We start from the raw sequence: 24,173 nt of genomic DNA on the forward strand, positions 1-24,173 counted from the left end.
GCCACTGAGAGGTCATCATGTAGTACTGGGACCTGTAGTCCCATCTAGAGTACAATAATGCCTAAACATGCAGTTCCCATCATCTAGAACAGTGTTTCCCATCCTTTAAAATGCTGCACAATCTCAAGGCATCCCTTTCTAAAATGTAAAAAGCTAAAAACTAAATTTTCCATAATGCAGCAACATTCACACACATAGGACACCCAACGCTAGAGGTGATTTATTCCTCCAAACACAAAGACACCTTTACACACTGGTATGTCAGCCTATAGGACCCCAGTGATGACAGAGGGGGGCAAACAAGGATGCCATGCAGACCCCCAACGTCCTCCTCTGATGCTGTCAGGACGACAGTGACCAGAAGGTCATAATGGTGCACAATGAAAACCTGTGGCCTCCTGTAACTAAAAGGCCGGCTTCATCCACTCACTGGCCTGGATACAATTTTTGGCCAGCTTTTAGTCATTTTGCCAAAGCGACCCTGAAGAATCCTGAAGGCACCCCGGGGTAACTGGGCATCCTGGCTGAAAAAGGCTGGTTTAGAGTACAGCAATACTGGGACCTGTAGTCCCCGAAGATGGAGCACAGTAATGCTGGGACCTGTAGTCCCCGAAGTTGGAGCACAGAAATGCTGGGACCTGTAGTCCCCCTCCCCATCTATAGCATGGTAACGCTGGGACCTGTAGTCCCCCTTACCATCTATAGCACGGTAAAGCTGGGACCTGTAGTCCCCCTTCCCATCTATAGCATGGTAACGCTGGGACCTGTAGTCCCCCTTCCCATCTATAGCACGGTAACGCTGGGACCTGTAGTCCCCCTTACCATCTATAGCACGGTAATGCTGGGACCTGTAGTCCCCCTCCCCATCTACAGCACGGTAATGCTGGGACCTGTAGTCCCCCTCCCCATCTACAGCACGGTAATGCTGGGACCTGTAGTCCCCCTCCCCATCTACAGCACGGTAATGCTGGGACCTGTAGTCCCCCTCCCCATCTACAGCACGGTAATGCTGGGAGCTGCAGTCTTCCCTCCAATCACGTACAGCATGGCATTGCACAGACCCATAATCTTTACACAGCCATTGATAAGCCATCATGTATTGCTGGGACCTGTCGTTACATTACCCACCTTCTGCCACATCCTCGTCTATGGCACCTTTGACTTGGGAGAAACACCACTGGAAGTCATTTCCTCCGGCCACTCCTGGAAGATAAGAGGAGGCAGAGAGGTGAGCCGGGCCCTGGGGTGAGGAGCCGGGTGTACAGGGAGGAGGGGAGCCGGGGCCCAGGCGCCGACTGTACAGGGTGGAGGGGAGCCGGGCCCCGGGGTGAGGAGCAGGGAGGCGAGATGCGGGGCCCCGGGAGTAGGAGCCGGGTGTGCACGGAGGCGAGGAGCCGGGTGTGCGGGGGGGGAAGGGAGCCGGACCCCGGGGTGAGGAGCCGGGTGTGCAGGGAGGCGAGGAGCCGGGTGTGCAGGGAGGCGAGATGCGGGGCACCGGGGGTAGGAGCCGGGCGTGCAGGGATGCGAGGAGCCGGGCGTGCAGGGATGCGAGGAGCCGGGCGTGCAGGGATGCGAGGAGCCGGGCGTGCAGGGATGCGAGGAGCCGGGTGTGCAGGGAGGCAAGATGCGGGGCCCCGGGGGTAGGAGCCGGGCGTGCAGGGAGGCGAGGAGCCGGGCGTGCAGGGAGGCGAGGAGCCGGGTGTGCACGGAGGCGAGATGCGGGGCCCCGGGCGTAGAAATCGGGTGTGCAGGGAGGCGAGGAGCCGGGTGTGCAGGTTGTGTGAGGAGAGAGGAGCCGAGGCTCTGGTGGGGGTGACGAGTCAATGAAAGGAGCCGGGGCCCCAGGCTGTTAGGGGAGAGCCTAGCCCGCAGAGTAGGCCGCAACCCGCCTGTATTAGAGTGTACCTGCCATGGCTGCCCTCTAGGAGCAGGCCTTCCTATCCGGGGGGTGGGGGGGAGGAGGCGGCTTCCTTGTCGCTGGTTCAGCCCTCCCCTCGGTCGGTGGGTCGGTCTCTCTCTCTTTTTCGGGCCGGTCGGAGGTGTTCGGTAGAGCCGGGCTCTCGGGCCGGGGAGGGAGGAGGAGCCGCCCTGACACTTCGGGAGGGGATGCGGCGGTCACGAGCCGCTCTCGGCAGCTCCGGGATGGGGTTTCAAAATGGCGCCCATTGCTCGTCGACATGATTCGATGACGTCATTTAACCCTACGGCTGCCGGGAGGAAGGAGAGGAGAAGGGTGTCCTCCCCTGTGTACGGTCGTCAGTCAGTGTGTATGGCAGAGCTGTGTCCATCAGCGTACAATACACACGTATATCCTCCATTATGTATGATGCTCATCATGCCGTATTATATATCTTTCTCCATCCCTCTACACCTATCAGCCATAACATTATGACCACTGACAGGTAAAATAAAGAACACTGATTGTATCATTACAATGGCCCCTGAATGTGGGTGGGATATATTAGGCAGTAAGTGAACATGTTGTCCCTGAAGCATCAAAAATAGGAAGTGTAAGGATTTGGATGACTGTGACAAGGGCCAGATTGTAATGAGATGACGGGGTCAGAGCAACGGCAAAGCTGCAGCTGCTGTGGGCTGTTCTCGGTCTGTAGTGGTCAGGACCCACCAGAGGTGGTCCAAGGAAGGAGAAGCAGCAAACGTGGCCATGGGCAGCCAAGGCTCATTGATGGAGGTGAGGAGGGAGGGCTGACCCATGTAGTCCAGTCCATTAGAAGATCTACTGTAGCTCAAACTGCTGAAAAAAATGAATGCTGGTTCTGATCGAAAGGTGACAGAACACACAGAGCATTGCAGTTTGCTGTGTATATGGGGCTGTGTAACCACCGACTGGTCAGGTTGTCCATGCTGACCCGTGTCCACCGCCATAAGTGCCTACAGTGCATGAGCATCAGAACTGGACCACGGAGCAATGGAAGAAGGTGGTCTGGTCTGATGAATTCAATAATGGCTTGAGGAACACAACAATGAGTTTGAGGTGTTGACCTGGTCTCCTAGTTCTCCAGATCCCAATCCAATTGAGTATCTGTGGGATATGTGGGAAAAGCAAGTCCAATCCATGGAGACCCACCTTGCTACTTATAGGACTTGAAGTAGAAGTCCAGGCTAATACAATCAAAGCTTAAACCTGAACCCACCCACATTCTGTCCCCATACTAACCACCCTGTAGATCAGGGGTCTCCACACTTTCTAAACAAAGGGCCAGTTTACTTTTAGACTTTAGGGGGGCTGGACTGTGGTCAGTGGGGGTAGAAAATGCCCCAGCACCATTAGGAGTAAACAATGTCTCGGACTTGGTGGTCAGTAGGGGTAGAAAATGCCCCAGCACCATTGGGAGTAAACAATGTCTCAGACTTGGTGGTCAGTGGGGGTAGAAAAATGACATATTGCCTGTGGCCAGTAGGAGCAAGAATAGTACCCCATAATTGGTAATGATGGGAGGAATAGTACCACGTCCTTATGGTCAGCGGGAGGAATAGTGCCCAAACCTTGGTGTTAGACGTGCAATTTGATTTGTTCCGAATGGACCAATTTTTAGTTATTCAGAGATGCGGATGTATCAAACTTTACGTATTACCACAGTAACAAATTTAAACGAATCCAAACTAACAAAACGCTATTCGAAAATAATTCAAATCAAATTCTTAAACAAATTCAAAATGGAATTCGAAAACAAGAATATATATTCTGAATAAAATTGAATAGAAAATAAAGAAATAGAATTGAAAAGAATAGAATCAATTAGAATAGAAAAGAATAGAATAGAAATGATAAAAATAGAAAAGAATAGAATAGAAAAAAACAATAGAATAGAAATAACTGTCTTCTGAAATTCGAATTTAGAACAGAATGAATTTGAATAGATTAGAATAGAATATAAAAGAAGAGAGAATAGAATAGAAAATGAAAGAATAGAATGGAAAAAGGTAGAGTAAAACTGAACAAAATATAAAATAAAAAACAATACAATAGAATAGAAACTAAAGGAATAGAATAGAAAAGAATATAATTAAATAGAATAGAAAATAAAATAATAGAGACAATAGAATGGAAAAAACAATAGAACAGAATAAAATACACCTGTCTTCCGAAATTCGAATAGAATACATTTGAATAGAATAGATTAGTATAGAATAGACTAGAAAAGGATAGAACATAATAGGGAAAAAAGCAATAGAATAAAATAAAATAGAAAGAATAAAACTGTCTTCCAAAATTCAAATTTAAAAAAGAATTAAGATTCAGTCAAATTTTTTTTAAATTCAGTTAAATTTTTTCAAATCCGGTCAAATTTGCATACAAATACGAATAAACTAAACACATTCCGAAAACAAATTTAACAAATCTAATGAAACAAATTTAGTTAATGAATCAAAACAAATTTTTTTCATTTTGCACATGCCTAGTTGGTGTCTATAAAAGGAATAGTGCCCCATCATTGGTGTCGGTGAGAAGTGTGATGCCTCTTATTAGTAGGAGAGAAGGTGCCCCAAGGGCCGGATAAAGGTAACCTAAGGGCCGCATCTGGCCCGTGGGCTACAGTTTGGAGCCCACTGCTGTAGAGGGAAGATGCCTATACTTTACCTGATCTAAGGATGCTCCAGTCTGGTCACATGATCAGCTCCCAGCAGCCAACTTCAGGGAAGAGGAGAGACGACAGACAACTAATGCCCCAAAATAAGTCTATGGGTGATGTCACCATCCAGGTGTTGCAGTCACAGGAAGCCCTCTAGTGCCACGCTGTCAGTGTGTTACAGAAATTGTTTTATAGTAACCGACGCGTTTCGGAGTAATTGTACTCCTTCCTCAGGGAAAAGACTGCACAGAGGTGATATAATCTGTGAGATTAAAAGTACATGTATTTAGAACATATAATATGTTATCTGCAACAAAACTAATATCTTATGATGGTGATGTAACAATATATTATGATCTTTGGAAAAGAGTTGTCATTTTATGTTTTGTATATCTGTGAAAATTTGATGGAAAATAAAGGATTTCTTATATTTTTAAATTCTATGTATCAAGGCATTTAACCACCTCCCGCCCGCCATATAGTCCAATGAAATGACGGACGCAAGGTGGTTCTCTCGTTCTGGGAGGACGTCATATGATGTCCTCCCACTCTCACCGCACATGCGCGGCTCCGGGAGCACGCAGTGTGGCGATCGGCGGTGTGCTGTGTCCCCCGGACACAGCGGATCACCGATCAACGGAAAGAGCCGAAGATGTCGGTTCGGTCATGTGATCAGCTGTGTCCAATCACAGCTGATCGCATGTAAATAGGGAAATACCGGTTATCCGCATTTCTCTCCTCACAAGCTGTCACGATGACAGCGCGTGAGGAGAGGAGAGCCGGTAATCGGCATTCTTCCGAGGAGACGTGCACTAATCATCAGGGCACTGATGATCAGTGTAGCCCCAGCAGTGCCACCTGTCAGTGTCCATCAGTGCCAGCTCTCAGTGCTCATCCATACCACCTGCCAGTGCCCATCAGTGCCACATATCAGTGCCTACCAGTGCACATCAATGCCACATATCAGTGCCCATCTGAGCTGCCTTTCAGTGTCACCCACTAGTGCCACCTATCAATGCCAATCAGTGCCACCTATCAGTGCTGCCAATCAGTGTAGCCTATTAGTGCCAGTCAGTGCCGCCTATCAGTGCCAGCCAGTGCCGCCTATCAGTGCCGCCTGTCAATGCCCATCAGTGCCACCTATCAGTATCCATCAGTGCAGCCTATCAGTGCCCATCAATGCAACCTCATTAGAGCACATCAGTGAAGGAGAAAAATCACTTATTTACAAAATTTTATAACAAAAACTAAGAAAAAACTTTTTTTTTTCTAAATTTTCAGTGGTTTTTGGTTTGTTTAAGAAAAAATAAAAATCCCAGAGGTGATTAAATACCACCAAAATAAAGCTCTATCTGTCACAAAAAAATGATAAAAATTTCATATGGGTACAGTGTTGCATGACCGCGCAATTGTTATTCAAAGTGTGACAGCGCTGAAAGCTGGAAATGGGCCTGGGCAGGAAGGGGGTATAAGTGCCCTGTAGGCTAGTGGTTAAAGTCCCATTCAAATCGGGGGGTTCTCCTATATCTGCTTAATATTTTGGGAAGATGGTGGCTTATTATCAGGTTTTTTTTTTTCCTTTTTCACTTTTTTTTTCTTTTTCTCATTATTAAAAAAGTGGGACAAAGCACATTAAGGGTCGGTTCAATCCGTAGAATCACAGTCTGGATGCGTTTCTGTATGCGCGTTTTTGATGCATTTTTGATTAGTTCTGGTTCATTTTTTTCCCCTCTCTTTTTCTTCAACTTAAATAAGAACATGTGCATGCCAGTGCATTTTGGTTGAATTCCAGTGCATTTTTGGTACGTGTGTGATGCGTTTTTCTGCGCTCCAGTACAGTTCAGTGCAGAAAAAATGCAGTATGTTCTACTTTTCTGGAAGTGGAACGCACTGGAACTGACCGCACTGGTGTGAACTATGCCATTGGAAACCATTTAACCTACTATCAATGTGTTTTTGATGCAGAAAAAAAAACTGCACTGGACTGCATGTGGTGTATGCTAACACATGTTTGGATGAATTTTCATTGATTTCAGTACACCGTATTTCAAATTATTATGCAAATGATATTTTTCTCATTTACCTAAATAATTGATGTAAATAACAGTCAGCATAATTCTTACAGCTTTGGCTGTACTTCTCCTTTAAGCCAGTTGGGTAACTTAAAGGAGCAAGCGTCTACCAGAACATTTACAGTACATATGTAATTTAAAGCTGTAAAAATACTATCACCTAAATTTATCTTTAAAAGGTGTCCCAATTTTCCATCTAAAAGTGTTTAAATCTGTATACAGCTTCCAAGAGACCCTGTTGCTGACAAAAATGCAGGAAAAAACACAAAAAAATCAAGTATTATAAATGCTTGCTTGCAGTGTTTTCTTTCTTTCCATAAGTTATTATTTTTTAATTATTTTGCCATGTGCCTTTAAAAGGATAAGTTCACCTTTATACAAAAAATAATAAATGTACATATTTTTACAGGCAAAAAATGTGCATTTATTTATTTTTTTTTGCAGGAGCCTGTAAAGCATTGCACCGGCAATCAGAAGATCTCTGGTGCCCTGTAGGTCTCCTGCAGACCTGTCAGTATATCTGCTTCTCCATAGGGGATGTACAGATATACAGACAGGAAGACTCAATGAGCTATCATGGCATTCCACAGCTCCATTGAAAACTACAACCCAACAGTCGCTAAGGCTGTCGGAACTTGTAGTTTCTCATTCACAGAACACTTTTATTTAAAATTTGACAGCTAGCGAGGGAGGAGAAGACCCCCCGCTAGCTGTCAAAGCAGGAGAGCGGGGGCTGGTGCATTCCTGAATATGGGTGTAACATGTTATGAAAGGTGAACTTATCCAGAGCAATTTTTTCCTTTCTGCTATGGTCCTGTATATTCTGTATTTTTTTGGTTTGATAACTCAGTTCGGTTCGATCAGTTATTTGATAACTTTCTCATTACTAAAGATAAAGATAACAAGGTAATACATATATTATCATTTTAAAGCGGAGTTCCACCCAAAAGGGGAAGTTCCGCTTTAAAGATTGGTCCCTGCTCCCCATTAAGGATTGGCACCTTTGGGGATCGGGGGGAGAGAGCGGGTACCCGAAATCGACAGGTACCCGCTCCCACGTCCGCTGCAATCGCCTAGGCAATCGGAAGCAGAAGTTGTCCTCCTACCCTCCCTCCCCGTAGTCTTGTGGGACACGTGACAGGTCCCAGAAGACGACGGGGTCATTCAGAAAGTGCAGTGCTAGTCTCGCATGCGCAGTGGGCACCCAGCTATGAAGCCGCGAGCTGTCACAGCCGGGTGCCCACACTGAAGATGCCGGCGCCTGGAATACAGAACAGCCAGTGAAATGGGATGCATTGGATCGTGGGATAGGTGAGTGGTTGTTTTTTAAAAGTCAGCAGCTACAGTTTTTGTAGCTGCTGACTTTTGTTTTTTTACAGTGTGAGTGGAACTCCGCTTTAAGGACAAACAAGACTTTCTTTTCATGATATTGTCTTGCAACACTTTTTTTTCACTATCCTTAGGCAAATAAATGGAACAAAACTAAACAAAACTTTTTTTTAAATTAGCAGTGTTGGTTTAAAAATAAATAATGTTACTGCAGATACAAATTATGCATCTAATCCTGTTTAAAATGACATTACAATTATGATTCTGGTACAAAGCACTACAATGTTATTTACAAATGAAAGAAACTGTGGTTTTATTTTCAATTTTGCTCTTTTTTTAATGTGAAATGTGTGAATATATGTTAAATGTGCAAATATAGTCAAACAAAAAAACAAAAAAATCATCAGAAAACTAATTAAATGAGGAGTTAATTAGGGCTGATAAGGGTTAATAAGGGGATAAACAGAGGAACATTTAAAAAAACAACAACTTTCTTTTACTTGTCAGGTTGTTTTAGGAGAAGTGTGGCAAAAGCTTCTTTGACCCTACTTCAACTATGGATCACAGGAGTGCATTTCATTCTGCACTCCTGTGACTCATTTTCAGCCAACAGTCACTCAATGCAACATCACTCAGCCGGTCCAGGCTCTGAATCGAGATTATGCAGTCGGGATTCACTCAGATGCCTGGATAGGCAGTTGGTTCAGCCTCTGGGCGAGTCGCTGAGAGCCTGAGCCAGCCCCCCTCGCCCCCTCCACAGCACGGTGCTCCAGTGAGTGCTGGAGGGGCAGATGACTGACAGTCATGGTTTTCTGCTCAGAGTGGAGGGGAGAAATGAGTTATCAGTGGTGTTTGATCGCTCAGTTCTTAATGCAGAGTTGGCGGCTGATAGATGCAGCATCAGACCAATATTGCATTCACCTAGGTGGATATAATTTCTTTTTTTATCCAATCCCATACTTCTTTCTTTAATTGACATCATCCGCAGATCAAAGTTCATCCCTTTGATCTGAAGATGAATGAACAAAATTATACAAACGTAACATTATGTTACTTTGTATCTTTCTATATTTTCTATAGCCACTTGAGCTCCAGTAGAGTTTACCCCCTTTATGGCCAGGTCAACAAAAAGTGATCCGTATTCTTACCTATGTTCAATCCGTTCTGGTCTGATCACAAGATCGTGCAGCTGCCACTCACTGACTGCAGGATCATGTGACCAGAGCACATTAGAAATAGGTAAGTACACAGATCTGTAGTACACAGGTTAGTCCTCATGCACACTGGACATTTTTACAGCGGCTGTCTTTGGATTTTTTTTTACAGCAAGTAAACTCCACAGCATGTTATCCTATGTGTCCATGCACACATAGACTGTAATCAACGTTTTTGTGGCAGGGACGTTTTTTTGGCTGGAAAAAAACCCAGGACTAGTGGGCTTCTAGAGGAGTTCTTTAGCTGTAAAAACGCTCTAACGCTGAAAAACGAGGTAAAAACGCAGTAAATCATGGTAAGCCAGCATTTTTTAACAAAAAAAACCCTCTAAAAAACACAAAACATGAAAAACGTTTCATTGCTGTGCATGCGCAGGTCAGAGCTGATGACAAGGGAATTTTTAATGGGTAGACATTTCTGTCCATGAACAGGAGAAAAGTGCCTGTTTTTTTTTTTTTACAAACCATCTATTAAATTACAGAAGGTAACACAGGGCTGGGGTGTACACATGCTGCCACTCTGATGTTTTGTTTCGTAGCCATGACAGAAATTATACTCTCTGTTGCTTTCTGTGTGCACAGTGCCTGATAACTGTGTTATATTCAAATGAATGGGGCTGCTCTGCGAGCACCTCAAAACTGCATAAGGTTGTGGTGTACTAATGTGGGGTTCCAGGGGTTAAAGCAGGCAGTGAGGGAGGAGGTGATACAATAACCCCTTCTACCAATAGTACTTCAGGTGTCTCTGGACATAAAATCAACTCTGCAAGTCTGTGAAAGCTCCTAGAACAGTGGTTCTCGACCTGTGGGTCGCGACCCCTTTGGGGGTCAAACGACCCTTTCACAGGGGTCGCCTAAGACCATCGGAAAACACATATTTCCGAAGTGTACAGAGCAGCTACTGTGTAGAAAGCAGCTGCTGTGTTGAAAGCAGCTGCTGTGTTGAAAGGAGCTGCTGAGTTGACAGCAGCTACTGTGTTGAAAGCAGCTACTGTGTTGAAAGCAGCCGTATTGAAGGTAAAACGACACATGAAATATAATTACTGGGTAAAGAATTTTATGGTTGGGGGTCACCATAACACGAGGAACTGTATTAAAGGGTCGCGGCATTAGGAAGGTTGAGAACCACTGTCCTAGAAGAACAGGGAGCAGGCTGGGGAGAAAAGAGAGGAAGATGAGGATAGTTCAGTCATAGAGCAGTGCTCAGTGTTCACTCCCATCCCAGGCTGGGATCTGGAGAATCAGGCTGCAGCATCATTCATGCGAGCAGGATGTAGCTTCCAACCACTGTACTTCATATCTCCCGCCCACATCCCCTTTCTGAGGCACAGCACTGGCTGTGTACAGGAATGTGGGTGGGGCAAACAAGAGGAGAGGTGTGGGAGCAGCTGGAGCAGATTAAGCCCTCTCTCCTGTCCTGTCTATTTAGAGGAGAGGGGGAGACAGTGGTGTATTTAGGTTTTGTGCTGCCCTAGGCAACACAAAAATTACCCCCCCCCCCACAGGGAGAGCCTGACACCAACCACCCCCCCTCATACACCGGCCACCAAAACCCCCTTTTCCCAGGGAGAGCGAGACACTGATCTTCACAGCTTCGGACATCCCCAGGAACAAGAGTCGGGGCTCTGCATACACCGTCAAGCAGCCTGCAGCCTCTCTCGAATCCCACCTGGTCCCCATGCCATGTGTGTCTCTTCTTCTGTCTCTTTTTCTGGGGGTTGGAGCTGCCCCCCTTGAAAAATGCCGCCCTAGGCAAATGCCTTGTTTGCCTTGTGGCAAATACGCCCCTAGGGGAAAAACTTGCTGCCTGGAGTCTGTGAGGCACTGAAACTTGACTGATGCAGTCAGCTGCTTCTATAGACTGCTTCCCCTGATGAACAGTTTGGCAACCCTGTCTGGGCACAACATCCATGGGGGGTTGTCTGGGGGGGACGCAGCTGAAATCTAAGGGGGCACAGCCCACCCCAGCACCCCCCTGGATCCTGCCATGGAATAAAGTTAATCAAATTAGGATCAATACATCTCCAAATGAACCAAAGAAGCAAAAATAAATATAGGATTTTTAGGCACACTTACATACTGTATGTAAATATAAAACAGTTGCATTTTTATTAATGTCATAAAGTGTTAAAATGTTATATCAAATACCAATTAATAATATTAATGTGTTTTCCTTAGTATTTTCAACATTGCATTGTAAACAGATTACCAATCATCATCAGAGAAGGTTTAAAGGAGAAGTTCTTGTTTCTTAAAAAAAAAGTGAGTCATCGGTTCTCTGCTTTGGCCCTCCAGTGCTCACTGGAGCTCTGGGTTGGGGAAGGGTCGGGAGCAACTAGCTCAGCCTCTCAGTGGCTTGCTGAGATGCTGAGCCAGCTGCCAGTCCAAACATCTGGATGGATCCTGACTGTAAAGTTGGGATTGATCCAGAGCCGGCAGGTGAGAACAGGTCACAGGAGTGCAGAATAAACTGCACTCCTGTGATCCACAGAAGTAGTGGCTGAGCTCTGGTAGAGGCTTGAGGAGATAGCACTGCTCTGTTGGAGGTTAGGGCTGAAGGTCTTGCTTTGTTGGAAGGCTAAACAGGTGGTACTGCTTAGTAAAGATTACCATACACTAGTAGAATATCACATGAATGTTCATATGAAAGTCTTGTCAAAACATTCTTACCATCATTGAGTCAATTTCTTTAAAAAGCCGTTAAAAGTTCATCCAGATCTACAATTTGAATGCAATCCTAGATGCATTTAACAGGTTTCACTAAAATATGTATAATTTGTCTTATGATTTTTTTTCCTGAACAAAATATGCATTCATGGTTAGAATTTTCTTTGTTTGAGAAGAAATTTCCTTCCTGTTCATTTGAAATGCCTCTACTGTCAATAAAAACCATCAATTTGACCCCACCAAGCATTAGGAAATTGAACTAATGTTCCAAAAATTTCATACTTAACTCTACTAGTGTATGGCCAGTTTTAGAGAGTGTAAGGTTATGTATTGCTTTGTTGGATGGCTGAGATGATGTACTGCTCTGCTGAAACGGGAAGTTTATTGTATGGCTAGATGGGAAAATTATGATGATGGAACTGTCATTGAGCAGACAGTACTGCTCTCTTGGAGACATCATTTTTTTTTTTGCCTGGATTAGTGAAATCTTTTTCATGGCCCATTAGTGAATAACTTAGTCATGAAACTGTCCTAGAGGTGGGCACATTTAAATGTGAGGGCAATTTTTTCCTAAAGATTTGGTTTCAAGGCCCGTAATTCACCCAACCACAGAAGTTGTTAGCTATGGAAAGGAACCTTTTGTTGGAGACTTTACTTGCAAACAAGTCAGGTTCTGAGGACAGTCTGTATCTACATGAGGGAGTGGTTCATCCCATCTTAAACTTTAAAGAAAATATCTAAAGTCTAAACCCACATCATGTCTGATGGGTACATTTTTGTTTTTATTTTCATATTACATATCATCCAGAGAACACTAATTCTAATGATCAGTCTCAAATGTTTTCTTCTACCATTGCCACTATCCTTTCTCCTGGCAACGGTCTCATTAGCCAAACTGAATAGTTGTCTGAAATCAAAAACAGACCTCTGTTCCTGCATCTACAACTTCAGTTGTCCCTGAAATACACAGAGGCCCTTTTTTTTGGGGGGGGGGCACCTAGGGAAGGTTTGTGATTTGCACTTGTTTTTGGTGCATAAAGCCGCACTCTGAAAACTATCAATGCCAATTCCTAAAAACAAATGATGTGCAGGGTGCTCTAGAGGATGTCTACGCTCAAGCACCTGATGGAGACTGTTAAACCATCCCAGATGGTCCACTATGCTTTGACTGAGTACACTTAACTGAGAACAGCCCTATCGTCAAAATGTAGGCAGGGCCGAGGAAAATGTACCCGACTTTGGAGAAACCACCACATAGTACATGAACATTATATTTATCTTGTATTCGTTGAAACAGGATTATAAATAGTATTCACTTACGAGAGAGACACAATAGAACAGCTGTAAAAGTATACCCAGTATGCATGGACGGTTTCACAATTGCAAGAACCAGAGGAATACCTCTTCTGGAGAGGTCATAATAACGCACTTGCAACTGGTGACACAGATCCCTGCTGTAGGAGGGATTCCCTCTGGAGAGGAGAAGATAAAGAGGAATCTCATCTGACCTTTCTCTTCCAGAACTTCTCCCTGCTCTATTAATCCAGACCCTAACCAGTAGAGCTCTGTTTCTATCCACACACCAGCTCAAGGCACGCCCATATGATGTGAGGCACCCTGTGAGGTCCCCAGCCAAGAGGACCATCAAAGATCTTGTGGGTTTTTAGCATCCAAACGGACGACCATCCTCCCCAAGATGGCTGCTGGAGCCCACAAGATGAGGCAATTCCGCTTGTCAAACTCCTCTCTGCCTGGAGAAGAAGTGGAATGCTCCTTTCAAGCTGTAGGAATACCTGCCTGTGTGAGGGACAAGGACCTAGGTTCTAGAACCTTCTGATCACCCATCATTGGGACTAGACTAGTTGCCTGTCAGGAAGTGGTGAGCTGAGCTACCCATCCTAAATCCCTGCCACACTCCGTTAGCCCAAATAGAGACTGCTCCTTCTTAGAGGCCCATCCCCCATTATATACTAACACTATTAAAGAGACAGTGCACCACCTAAAGAAGGCCCCACCAAAAACTGGCCAATGTTGAAAGTCAGATGCCAGGTACTTTCAGCCAAATTCTCCTACCCACCACAGGGGTCGTATGCACAGCGTGCACAGAAGTGCCCTTGTTTGTCTTTTAAGGTAGTTGATGCCATTCAAGAGACTCTAGTTGCATCTTTTATAGTTCAGTCTAACCTTGCTGTAGGTCATGAAAGTGCCAGTTAGTGAGTTATTGACCATTCACCTATTATAGTGCCTTTACGTCTGTATGGTTATCTGTTCATTGATTCATGCCTTGTTTAATTGCATTTTTTCATAATACACCTAATCAATGAACCACCAAGTTGATTGTGGACTGTTTCTGTGTACTATTGTAGAGTAGTAGCTTACTAACTCTCAAAGCGGTACTAAACCGCAGCTTGAAAAAAAAAAAAAAAACCCTGCAAGGTAATGTCATATTGTGCTAGTAAGCATCGCCCTCCAGCGGTGCGCTGTCATCGCTGCCATCGCTGCCGAGGCTTCCATCCTCACCTGGTCTTCCTTCTGGGTTCACGATCTACGGCCATCTGACTGGCAGATGACATCACTCCCACGCATTCACGTGGGGTGTCTCAAGCCAACGCACAGTGCTCTGAAGGAATGGCATGGGTATGCCGTTCCTTCAGAGCGCATGTGCCGGATCTCAAAAAGAGCAAATATCTCCTAAATGGTGCACGTTCGAGAGATTTTCATTTTACCTACAGATAAACTTTATTACAAGCTTACCTGTAGGGAAAAGTATAAAAAAAAGAGTCCGCTACCACTTTAGGTCTCACATCTGTAAACTGCTTTTAAGCTAAGTTCACACCTATGCAGTTTGATTTTGAGCCATTTCTGCATTGCATTTTGTGTTGTGTTTTTGTACGTGCATCTTTTACGTGTTTTTGCCACATTTTTTATTTTATTTTTTTATTTTTCTTGTTGCTAGGCAGAGTTAAAAAACAAAAGACATCAAAAACGTGGCAAAAATGCAGCAAGCAAGTGTACAAGCCAAACGCACACGTTCCTTTATTAAAAATGGCTGTGTGTATAAGTGGGTGCTGCAGCGATCGTTGGCTGGAACCGAACAGAATCAGCAAGGGAGAATGTCACCAGCACACCGTGGATCACCAATATGGGCCCAAAAGTTTTAATAAACGATCACATAGTTACAGCAATGTTTCGGAGTCTCTCAGGACCCCTTCATCAGGCCACATGCTGTTCTGTAGCATTTCCATTGAAGTCTATAAAACCAAAAATGCAACTTTGTGCTTTCAAAAAAGTCCCTGACCCTTTCCAAAAAACGCACCGGGTGAAAACACGGAGATGTGAACATGTCCCATAGGAAATCATGTTAAATGGACTGTACTGCGTTTCTGCAAATCGCTGCTGAAAACACATAGGTGTGAACCTAGGATTAGTCTATGACCAAGTGTATCAGTGAGAAACACTCATTCAGGAGATTCTTGGCAGAACAGAGGACCCATCATCACCAGCAGCTCCTGCGGAGGTAATCGCTACATATAATCCTATGCTCTTTACATATATTAAAGTGACATCCTGTCATCCTGTAAGATCCTACAAGTTGTTTTTGCTGGCAGTTTGTACAAATTAGAATCATTGCTAAATGATGAGCTGAACCAAAGCTATCAGAGCTGAAGTATTTACAACGTCAGAGCTTTTAATAAAACATCCTGATCTGAAAATAGATCTGAGGTCGATGAATTACAGATTGTGTCTTGTCTCCATGAATTGTCTTTGCCAAATGTTGTAATTCTTAGCAGATGACGGGGGAGCAATCTGGAAACAATGCATTGTCGTTATAGTTATTATTTAACAAGGCTCTAGAAATAACAACATTATGCAACCCACAGCAACCAATAAAAGTCAACGTGTAGCTTTTAATAGAAGTGGAAACAATGAATGGTGTTTGCTGATTGGCTGCAGTTACTTCTGTTTTCGCATTACTCTTTTCCTTATTACACAGGCTTGATATTTCCAGTTGTTTTCAAGCATACAGTATTAATGCAGCAGCAACCCATTCATTTGGTATTCCGTATCAGTTGACACTGCAGGTCCACACAGTGTACAGAGTTGAGCTGAGGACTGGGGCTATTTATAGCTTCACCCAATGAAGCTGCACTAACAACTTACACATATCTAATATATCAAATATTACTTCTCATCATCCCTGCAAGCAATGTCTTATACCACCTACTTCTATGTAAACCCTAACAATCAATTGATAAGGACCCGAATGCGTAACTGAGAGGCATAGTGAAATGAAAGGCTCCTTGCTTGGAAAAGAATGGTGAATCATATGAAAAAAACAGTCTTGGCCAAATAAATAATGACTTTCTGCACTTGAAAGCAGAACTTCAGCCCAAAATAACAAGATAAAAATTAACAGAGCAATAAAAGATACAATAAAACAGCTTTTGTTGCAATATTCACCTTCAATCTAGAGATCTGTAGTTTTTTTTGCTGCTAAATATCCTTAGTCTGATTTCCAGCATCATTAAACCTGCTTCCACTGAGCCCAGGTTGTCCTTTGACTTGCCCCACCCTGTTATTGGTCAGCAAAGGAGAAACAGCACAGTGATGAGCTCATCTCTCTGTCACTCTGATCTCTGCTCCTATCTTCATGCTTGTTGTCAGCACATGAACTGTTTGGCTCCTTGTGCTGCTTCTTCATCTCACATTCCAGCTGTGCTGTACAGGTACTGCAAAAGGCTGATATCAGGTCACATTCAGTTACTTACTGTGCTTGAATTTAAATGTTAAATTTAGTGATGCGTTAATGATTGTCTCATTTAGGGTTGCAATGATACCAAATACAGTGTTGGTATCGGTGCTGATACTGAGCATTTGCTCCAAGTTCTTGTACTCGTGGAAATGCTCTGATACCTAAAACCAGGGCTGCTGTTAGAAACCACAGGGCCCCATAAAGGCACCCTGACATGGCCCCCTAAAAAAACCCCAAAAACCCTGTTTACTATCTTTCAGTTATGAATGAACACAATGAGTGACTGGTACTGATCACTCATTGCGTATATTCAGGAAAGGAAGACTTGGTAAATGTGACATATTTACCAGTCCCTTCCCTCAGTCTCTGCTCTGAAGGATCCTATTGCGTGATCTTTTCGGGGGAAAAGGAGGGGAGGGAAGCCAGCAGTACTGAAGGTATGGGGGCACACAGGGCGGCCTGGGTAGCAGAGGGAAACATATGGTGCACAGGAAGGGGGGGTGGATTACTGGAATCGATCCCCTGTGTGGCTCTCTCTGGAGCAGATGAAAGCCAGCGGGAGGGAGAGAAGAAGAAGCCAGATTTCAGATGCTGCAGAGAGTGCCATACAGGGGATTGGTTCCAGTAATTGCCCACCTACCGTGCCGATTGCCCTCCCTGCCCACAAATCTGATTCACCCAGCTGCCTGGGCCCCCCTGATGGCTTGGGCCCCATACCGGAGCACTAGTGGTACCCCCTTATCTCAATTTGAGCCCATCCCTGCCCACAAATCTGATTCACCCAGCTGCCTGGGCCCCCCTGATGGCTTGGGCCCCATACCGGAGCACTAGTGGTACCCCCTTATCTCAATTTGAGCCCATCCCTGCCCACAAATCTGATTCACCCAGCTGCCTGGGCCCCCCTGATGGCCTGGGCCCCATACAGAAGGACTAGTTGTACCCCCTTATCCCGATTTGAGCCCATCCGCACCCACAGGGAAACTGTATGAGATTCAGACAGAAATCCCACTGCATTCCTGTTCAAATCGCATGCGATTCTGTGCAGTGCAATTTGAGCCCATTCATTTTGTATGGGCTCAAATCGCATGGAAAGGTATCTGTAATTGGTATCGGTGAGTACTTGAATACAAGTATTGGTACTTGTACTTTCAATAAAAAAACGGTATCAGTGCAACCCTAGTCTCTTTTATATCTGCCAATAGTTCAGCTTTTAAACTCTGGAGATGCTTAAGGTCTACACAATAAGTAATAAACATTTAATCGACTGATGTGAATGTACAATATATATATGTAAAGCGCTGCGTAAATTGATGGCGCTATATAAGCACCTGAAATAAATAAAATAAATAAAATAATCTGATTATCAATTGCAGGCAGTGATAATTAACAGGCAGCAGTATTCCCTCTCCATTATAAATGGGACCCAAAGGTTGCAAAACTGTCTGGCTGCAGGCTTTGGTTTTGAGCTGTCCTTTTATCACAAGAGAAATAGATTTACGTCCTCATTCACAAGGACGCACCGTACCATACCGTATGCCTATGCAAAGTGCTGTCTTCAGCCATCCGGGATGCACATGTGTTCCATGCAGGGGCGTGCAGGCAGCATGTTGAAAACAATGAGAAGCTGCCAGCTGAATGGACCTGTCCTACACGGACCTCCATGTGCATCCTAGAGTGCACATCCGCTCAAGCCTGATGCACAGATCAGGACTCAGACAGAACACTGAAACCTAAAGAATAAAACACTTTGTCCTAGCTGATGGCTAGCCATTGACTGTTAGAATGTATTTTTAAAAATGTTAGCTTTCGAAACTTGATTTTCTACAGTTTAATTGGGAGAAATCAATGATTGTTTTTGACCATAGTAATGAGAAAATTGAAGGTGAAGTATAAAAAATTTGTAAAAAAAAGTAAAAAGAATCTGAATGAATGAAATTCTAACTGTAAATGTGATCCTCAGGCACAAAAAAAAATCTTACTTAATGTAATATGCAAGTGCTATGAAAAACTAGAATGTTTGTGGTCACGAACATTCATTCTTTCAAATGATTAATTATGGTCTGAGAATGTATGAAAGAACAAATAAAGGTTCCTGTATCGTGTATGAAAAAATGTATTTATAAGGAGATTCCAATACAGTATATACTATAAATACACACACACATATTATATATATATATATATATATATATATATATATATATATATACATACACTGTATATATAGTATATTCACTAGTTTATAAATGATAAAAATTCAAACCGTGGTGAGGACGTGTGTTGAGGTTTAAGATTGGGTCAAAATCATCAAATTCGATTCAGATATGAAATGCATTAATTACTTAACAATAAAGACACCTTTCATGGCTACAATATGCTATTTCTTCAATTTAGTGGTGTTCACACAAAAAGTTCTGCCCCTGCTGGTTTCTGTGTGTTCAGCGACAGAGATATGTGTGGAGAATCACCATGAGGACCTAGGACTGGGTTCCCCGAGGCATCAAGAGCAACCTATCCTTTTTCCTGCGTGGAGATATTCTCCACACACATTTTCGGAAGCTTGTGTCTACCATACCACTCAGTCATTCGCAACCTCGCCAAATGTAAGTGATTTCCTTCCTTGCCTACTTTCATCTGTATACATTTCCTACTAATACCATCCATATACTACACTTTAAGGACTCTCCTGCCTCTCCTCTTATTTTTCCACTGACCCTTTGGAGCTTGGCTTCTTGTTTTCTTAGTACACTTTTGAGGACCATCACCTCACAAGCAGTGTATCCACTACAACATCATTGGCTGAAGAACATATAATGTATCTATCACTATATACACTATATTGACAAAAGTATTGGGACATCCCATCAAATCATTGGATTCAGGTGTTCCAATCACTTCCATGGCCACAGGTGTATAAAATCAAGCACCTAGGCATGCAGACTGCTTCTACAAACATTTGTGAAAGAATGGGTCACTCTTAGGAGCTCAGTGGATTCAAGTATAGTACTGTGATAGGTTACCACCTGTGCAATAAGTCCATCCATGAAATTTCCTTGCCACTAAATATTCCACTGTCAGCTGTTAGTGGGATTATAACAAAGTGGAAGCAATGGGGAATAACAGCAACTCCATGTAAAATGACAGAGAAGGGTCGGCACATGCTGAAGCGCACAGTGCGCAGAAGTCACCAACTGTCTGCAGAGTTAATAGCTAAAGACCTCCAAACGTCCTGTGGCTTTCAGATCATCACAACAACAGTGTGTAGAGAGCTTCATGGAATGGGTTTTCATGGCCGAGCAGCTGCATCCAAGCCTTACATCACCAAGTGCAATGCAAAACTTCGGATGCAGTGGTGGAAAGCACGCCACCATTGGATGCTAGAGCAGTGGAGATGTGTTCTCTGGCTTCTCTGTCTGGTAATTCGATGGACGTGTCTTGGTTTGGTGGTTGCTAGGAGAACAGTACTTGCCTGATGTGCCAGGTGTAAAGTTTGGTGGTGGGGGATTATGGTGTTATAATATAGCTGCAAAGGGTAAGCCAACTCAATATTAAGACAGGGATACCATTAAAGTTCATGTGCGTGTAAAGGTAGGCGTCCCAATACTTTTGGCAATACAGTGTACTTTTAAATAGGTAACATCGTATAAATGTAAAATAAGTTTGTTTTATATTAATCTTTAATTGATTTCACAACTGGAATTCCATTCAAGTAGTTTTTAAAGGGTTTTCAAATGAAATTTGTTGACTCAATGATGGCATCATTGGATGTCCTGACGAACACATTTTTCTGAATTTCATATGAACATTCAAACAAAAATGTTTGAATATCCACTGCAGACAGAGAGTTGGGAAACTGATCCAAAATCACTCAAACGTCACACTACTGCTGGATGACTTCTCTCTCTACACCCCCATGTATAAACCATGGCTGGCTATATTTAGAGCTTTATTATATACCATCATCTTCTGCGGATTCTGATTACATACTGTATTTCAGGTATATACACCAGCAGAACTTCCCCGTACCGTGTTGTATCACATTTGATGTTTCAGGAAGGACAGAGAGCAAAGGGTTAACCTATCAAGTCAACTAGCTGGAAACAATGAGAAAATGTCGACTTGTACAGGAAGACAGGGAGGGAGCCAGCTTTCTCAGAATGTTCTCCTGCTTCTAAAAATAACCTGTTCATTATCTGTGTACTCAGCATTTGTGTAAGCTTTGGAAGTGTCTATTACACGTTCCGCTGGAAAAGGACCGAAAATCTGTACTTCAAGATGGTTCTGAAAAATATTTATTGGCATGCCTTTGTATACTATAATTTGTTGTGCCTTTATTTCCTTTTTTTGCATTTTGCTCCATGTTTTGTATTTGTTTTTTAATTACTGGCATACCTTAAGGCTGGATTCACACCTATCTAATGGATTATTATCAATTCCTTCATCCTCCAGGAACTGCCTGCATACTCTCGCCACATGAGGCCAGGCATTGTTGTGCACCAGGAGGAACCCAGGACCCACTGCATCAGCGTAGCGTCTGACAATGGGTCCAAGGATGTTACAGGCAGCATAACATTCTCCATGGCTTCTCTAGACCCTTTCATGTCTGTCATAAGTGCTTAGGATGAACCTATTCTCATCTGTGAAACGCACAGGGCCTCAGTGGCGGACCTGCCAAATCTGGTGTTCAATGGCAAATGCCAATCAAGCTATATGGTGCCACTAGAGGACGTTGGTCCCTCAGGCCACCCTCATGAAATTTGTTTCTGATTGTTTGGTCAGAGACATTCACACCAGTGGCCTGATGGAAGTCATTTTGTAGGGCTCTGGCAGTGCTCATCTTGTTCCTTCTTGCACAATGAGCAGATACCGGTCCTGCTCCTTTTGGTCCTGCATGTTTTGTATTTTTTTTTATTACTGGCATACCTTAAGCCTGGATCCACACCTATCTAATGGATTATTACCAAGTATGTATTTTTATGTGCTGCCATTGTCATCGATAGGCTCCTATAAGGCATGGTCAGCACATAAAAGTCTGATGATGCACGTGAATGCATCACACAGATAAACTAAAATTTGTTTTTGTGACACAAAAAGGCCTGATTAGGCATGTCAAGGTGTTGTCAGGCATATTGTAACCAGGCTTTTTTGTGGCATTGGTGCAGTAAAAGCCTATTTCTGGCACTTTGACCAAACAGCTCATTTTTGTTCAAGTATCACCGTATTGTACTCCTTAAAAACAACTACACCATTCTTTTCCAGAGCAGCCTGTTTTTCTTTTGAAGTTGTCTGTGGGTTTTTCTTTGAATCCCAAACAATTCTTCTGTCAGTTATGGCTGAAGTCTTTCTTGGTCTAGCTGGCCTTGGCTTGGTATCAAGAGATCCCCGAACTTTCCACTTCTTAATAGGTGATTTAACAGTACTGATTGGCATATTAAAGGCTTTGGACATCTTTATATGTCCTTTTCCATCTTTATAAAGTTCCATTACCTTGTTACGCAGGACTTTTGACAGTTCTTTTCTGATCCCCATGGCTCAGTATCTAGCCTAGTCAGTGCTTCCACATAAGAGCTAACAAACTCATTGACTATTTATACACTGACACTAACTGCAATGTAAAAAGCCACAGATGTGGGACATTAACCTCTAATTGGCATTTTAACCCTTGTGTGTCTGTACCAAGGCCAAATTCCAGGGTATGGAAACTTTTGATCCGGGCCATTTGGGTGATTTCTGTTTATCATTATGATTTAAAAAGGAGCCAAACAACTATTTGATAATAAATGGCTTCATATGATCATCATCTTTCAATAAAAGGGCATTTTTTTGGCATGATCAGGGGCGGACTGACCATTTGGGAACTCGGGCACTGCCCGAGGGCCCGGGGTCAGTAGGAGGACCCATGAAATGCCCCTGGTACCTTTCATAGGCTTTTTTGGGTGTGGTTTGAGTGTGGGTGAGGACACAGGGGCCCCATGATCCCCTATTGCCCGGGGGCCCATGAGTTGTCAGTCCGCCCCTGGGCATGATCAGTCATATTTGCAATATCAATGCCAAAATTTCACAATTTCTGCCAGGGTATGTAAACTTTTGAGCACAACTGTATATCTTCACTTGTTCCTTCAATTTGTAGGCATCTCCACTACACCAGGTGTTAACCACTTCCCGACCGGCCGTTGCATATAAACGGCCGGACGGTGGCAGTGCAGGGTCGGGTGGCCGTTTATAAACGGCCTCCCCGCACTCTGCTTGTGCGCGCTCCCTAGGAGCGCGCAGCACCGCGATCCGGTGCCCGCTGTGTCCTCCGGACACAGTGAAACACCGATCGTCGGACGGGACCTCTGTACGAGGTCCCGATCATGTGATCACTGATTGGCCAATCAGTGATCACATGCAAAGTAGTAAGCAAGATGTCACTTGTGACATCATTGCTTACTACGTGTGAAATCTGTGAATGATCACAGAGGTCACATGGTACAAGGCTATTCACAACAGCCTTGTACCATGTGACAAGCTGTGACCAATCACAGCTCACTCAGTACTTCTCAATGAGTGCAAGAATGCACACAGATAGAAAGAGAAATGATTGCGTTTACATCCTATATGGGTGTAAAAGCAATCAGTGTAAAAAAAAAAAAAAATCTTCATCACCCCCCACAAGTAGTACAGTGTCACCATGGTGACACTGTACTGCTAGGGTGACAGTATGTAAAAAAAAAATAAAAAATAAGAATATAACAAAATAAAATAAAAATGTAAAAAAAATGTTTAAAAATTATAATTTTGGTTATAAACTAATTTGGATTTTTTTTTTTTACTAAAAAGATAACAGAATAAATTTTGGCAAAGATTTATGATGAAATATTATTTATTTGTAAAATTTTATAAAAAAAACACTTTTTTTCAAAATTTTTGAACTTTTTCATTTACATAGCAAAAAAAATAAAAATCCCAGCGGTGAATAAATACCACCAAAATAAAGCTTTATCTGTCTCAAAACAATTGTAAAAAATTCATTTTGGGTACAGTGTTGCATGACCGCGCAATTGTCATTCAAAGTGTGATAGCGCTGAAAGCTGAAAATTGCCCTGGTCAGGAAGGGGGTAAAAGTGTCCAGTCTGGAAGTGGTTAAACCTGCCCACCTTAGATATACTGATACAAGCCCATCCTCTGGAAATCCTTACACCAATTTGTCCAGCTGTCTTAGGCTGGCCATACACTTTCCAATAAAAAGGGAGACAGTACAATAACAATACAATTCAATACAAGAGGGTTAGGAGGGCCCTGCTCCTGAAAGCTTACAAGAAAACTAGGCTGCCTTAGGCTGCCCATACACTATACAATTTTCTGTTCAATTTCTGCCCAATTTCCTTTAGATTTACCTTCAACTATGTAGTGCAAGAGCTTGTCTAATTGGATACAATTGAAAGTGTTGTTAGGTCTGACCTCCTATTGTATGGGTTTTGGTAAATCTAAACCAAAAATCTCAAGAAAATTGTATAATGTATGGCCAGTCTTAGGCTGGCCATGAATTATACAATTTTCT

At 43.4% G+C, this 24,173-nt stretch overlaps 1 protein-coding gene and 1 long non-coding RNA gene across 2 annotated transcripts in view; one reads left to right on the top strand and one right to left on the bottom strand.

Moving 5' to 3' along the window:
• Window positions 1-2,172, bottom strand: part of PPP2R2D (protein phosphatase 2 regulatory subunit Bdelta) — a 38,222-nt gene extending 36,050 nt beyond the window's left edge. Inside the window, exons 1-2 of the mRNA XM_089669300.1 lie at window positions 1,906-2,172; window positions 1,129-1,203 (exon numbers count right to left, since the gene is read on the bottom strand). Of these exons, the coding sequence (XP_089525426.1) occupies window positions 1,129-1,203; window positions 1,906-1,912 (82 nt within the window). The 5' untranslated portion in view covers window positions 1,913-2,172. The remainder of the gene's footprint in view (window positions 1-1,128; window positions 1,204-1,905) is intronic.
• On the top strand, window positions 1,911-15,614 carry LOC149474233 (uncharacterized). Its single transcript, XR_016311584.1, has 2 exons — window positions 1,911-2,402; window positions 14,834-15,614. It is a non-coding gene; the product is annotated as an uncharacterized LOC149474233 (long non-coding RNA).
• Window positions 15,615-24,173: the final 8,559 nt, after the last annotated feature.

Source organism: Staurois parvus, unplaced genomic scaffold, assembly GCF_062004578.1.
Source record: "Staurois parvus isolate SC_StPar_1 unplaced genomic scaffold, SC_StPar_1.0 ptg000009l, whole genome shotgun sequence".
NCBI classification, from domain to species: Eukaryota; Metazoa; Chordata; class Amphibia; order Anura; family Ranidae; genus Staurois; species Staurois parvus.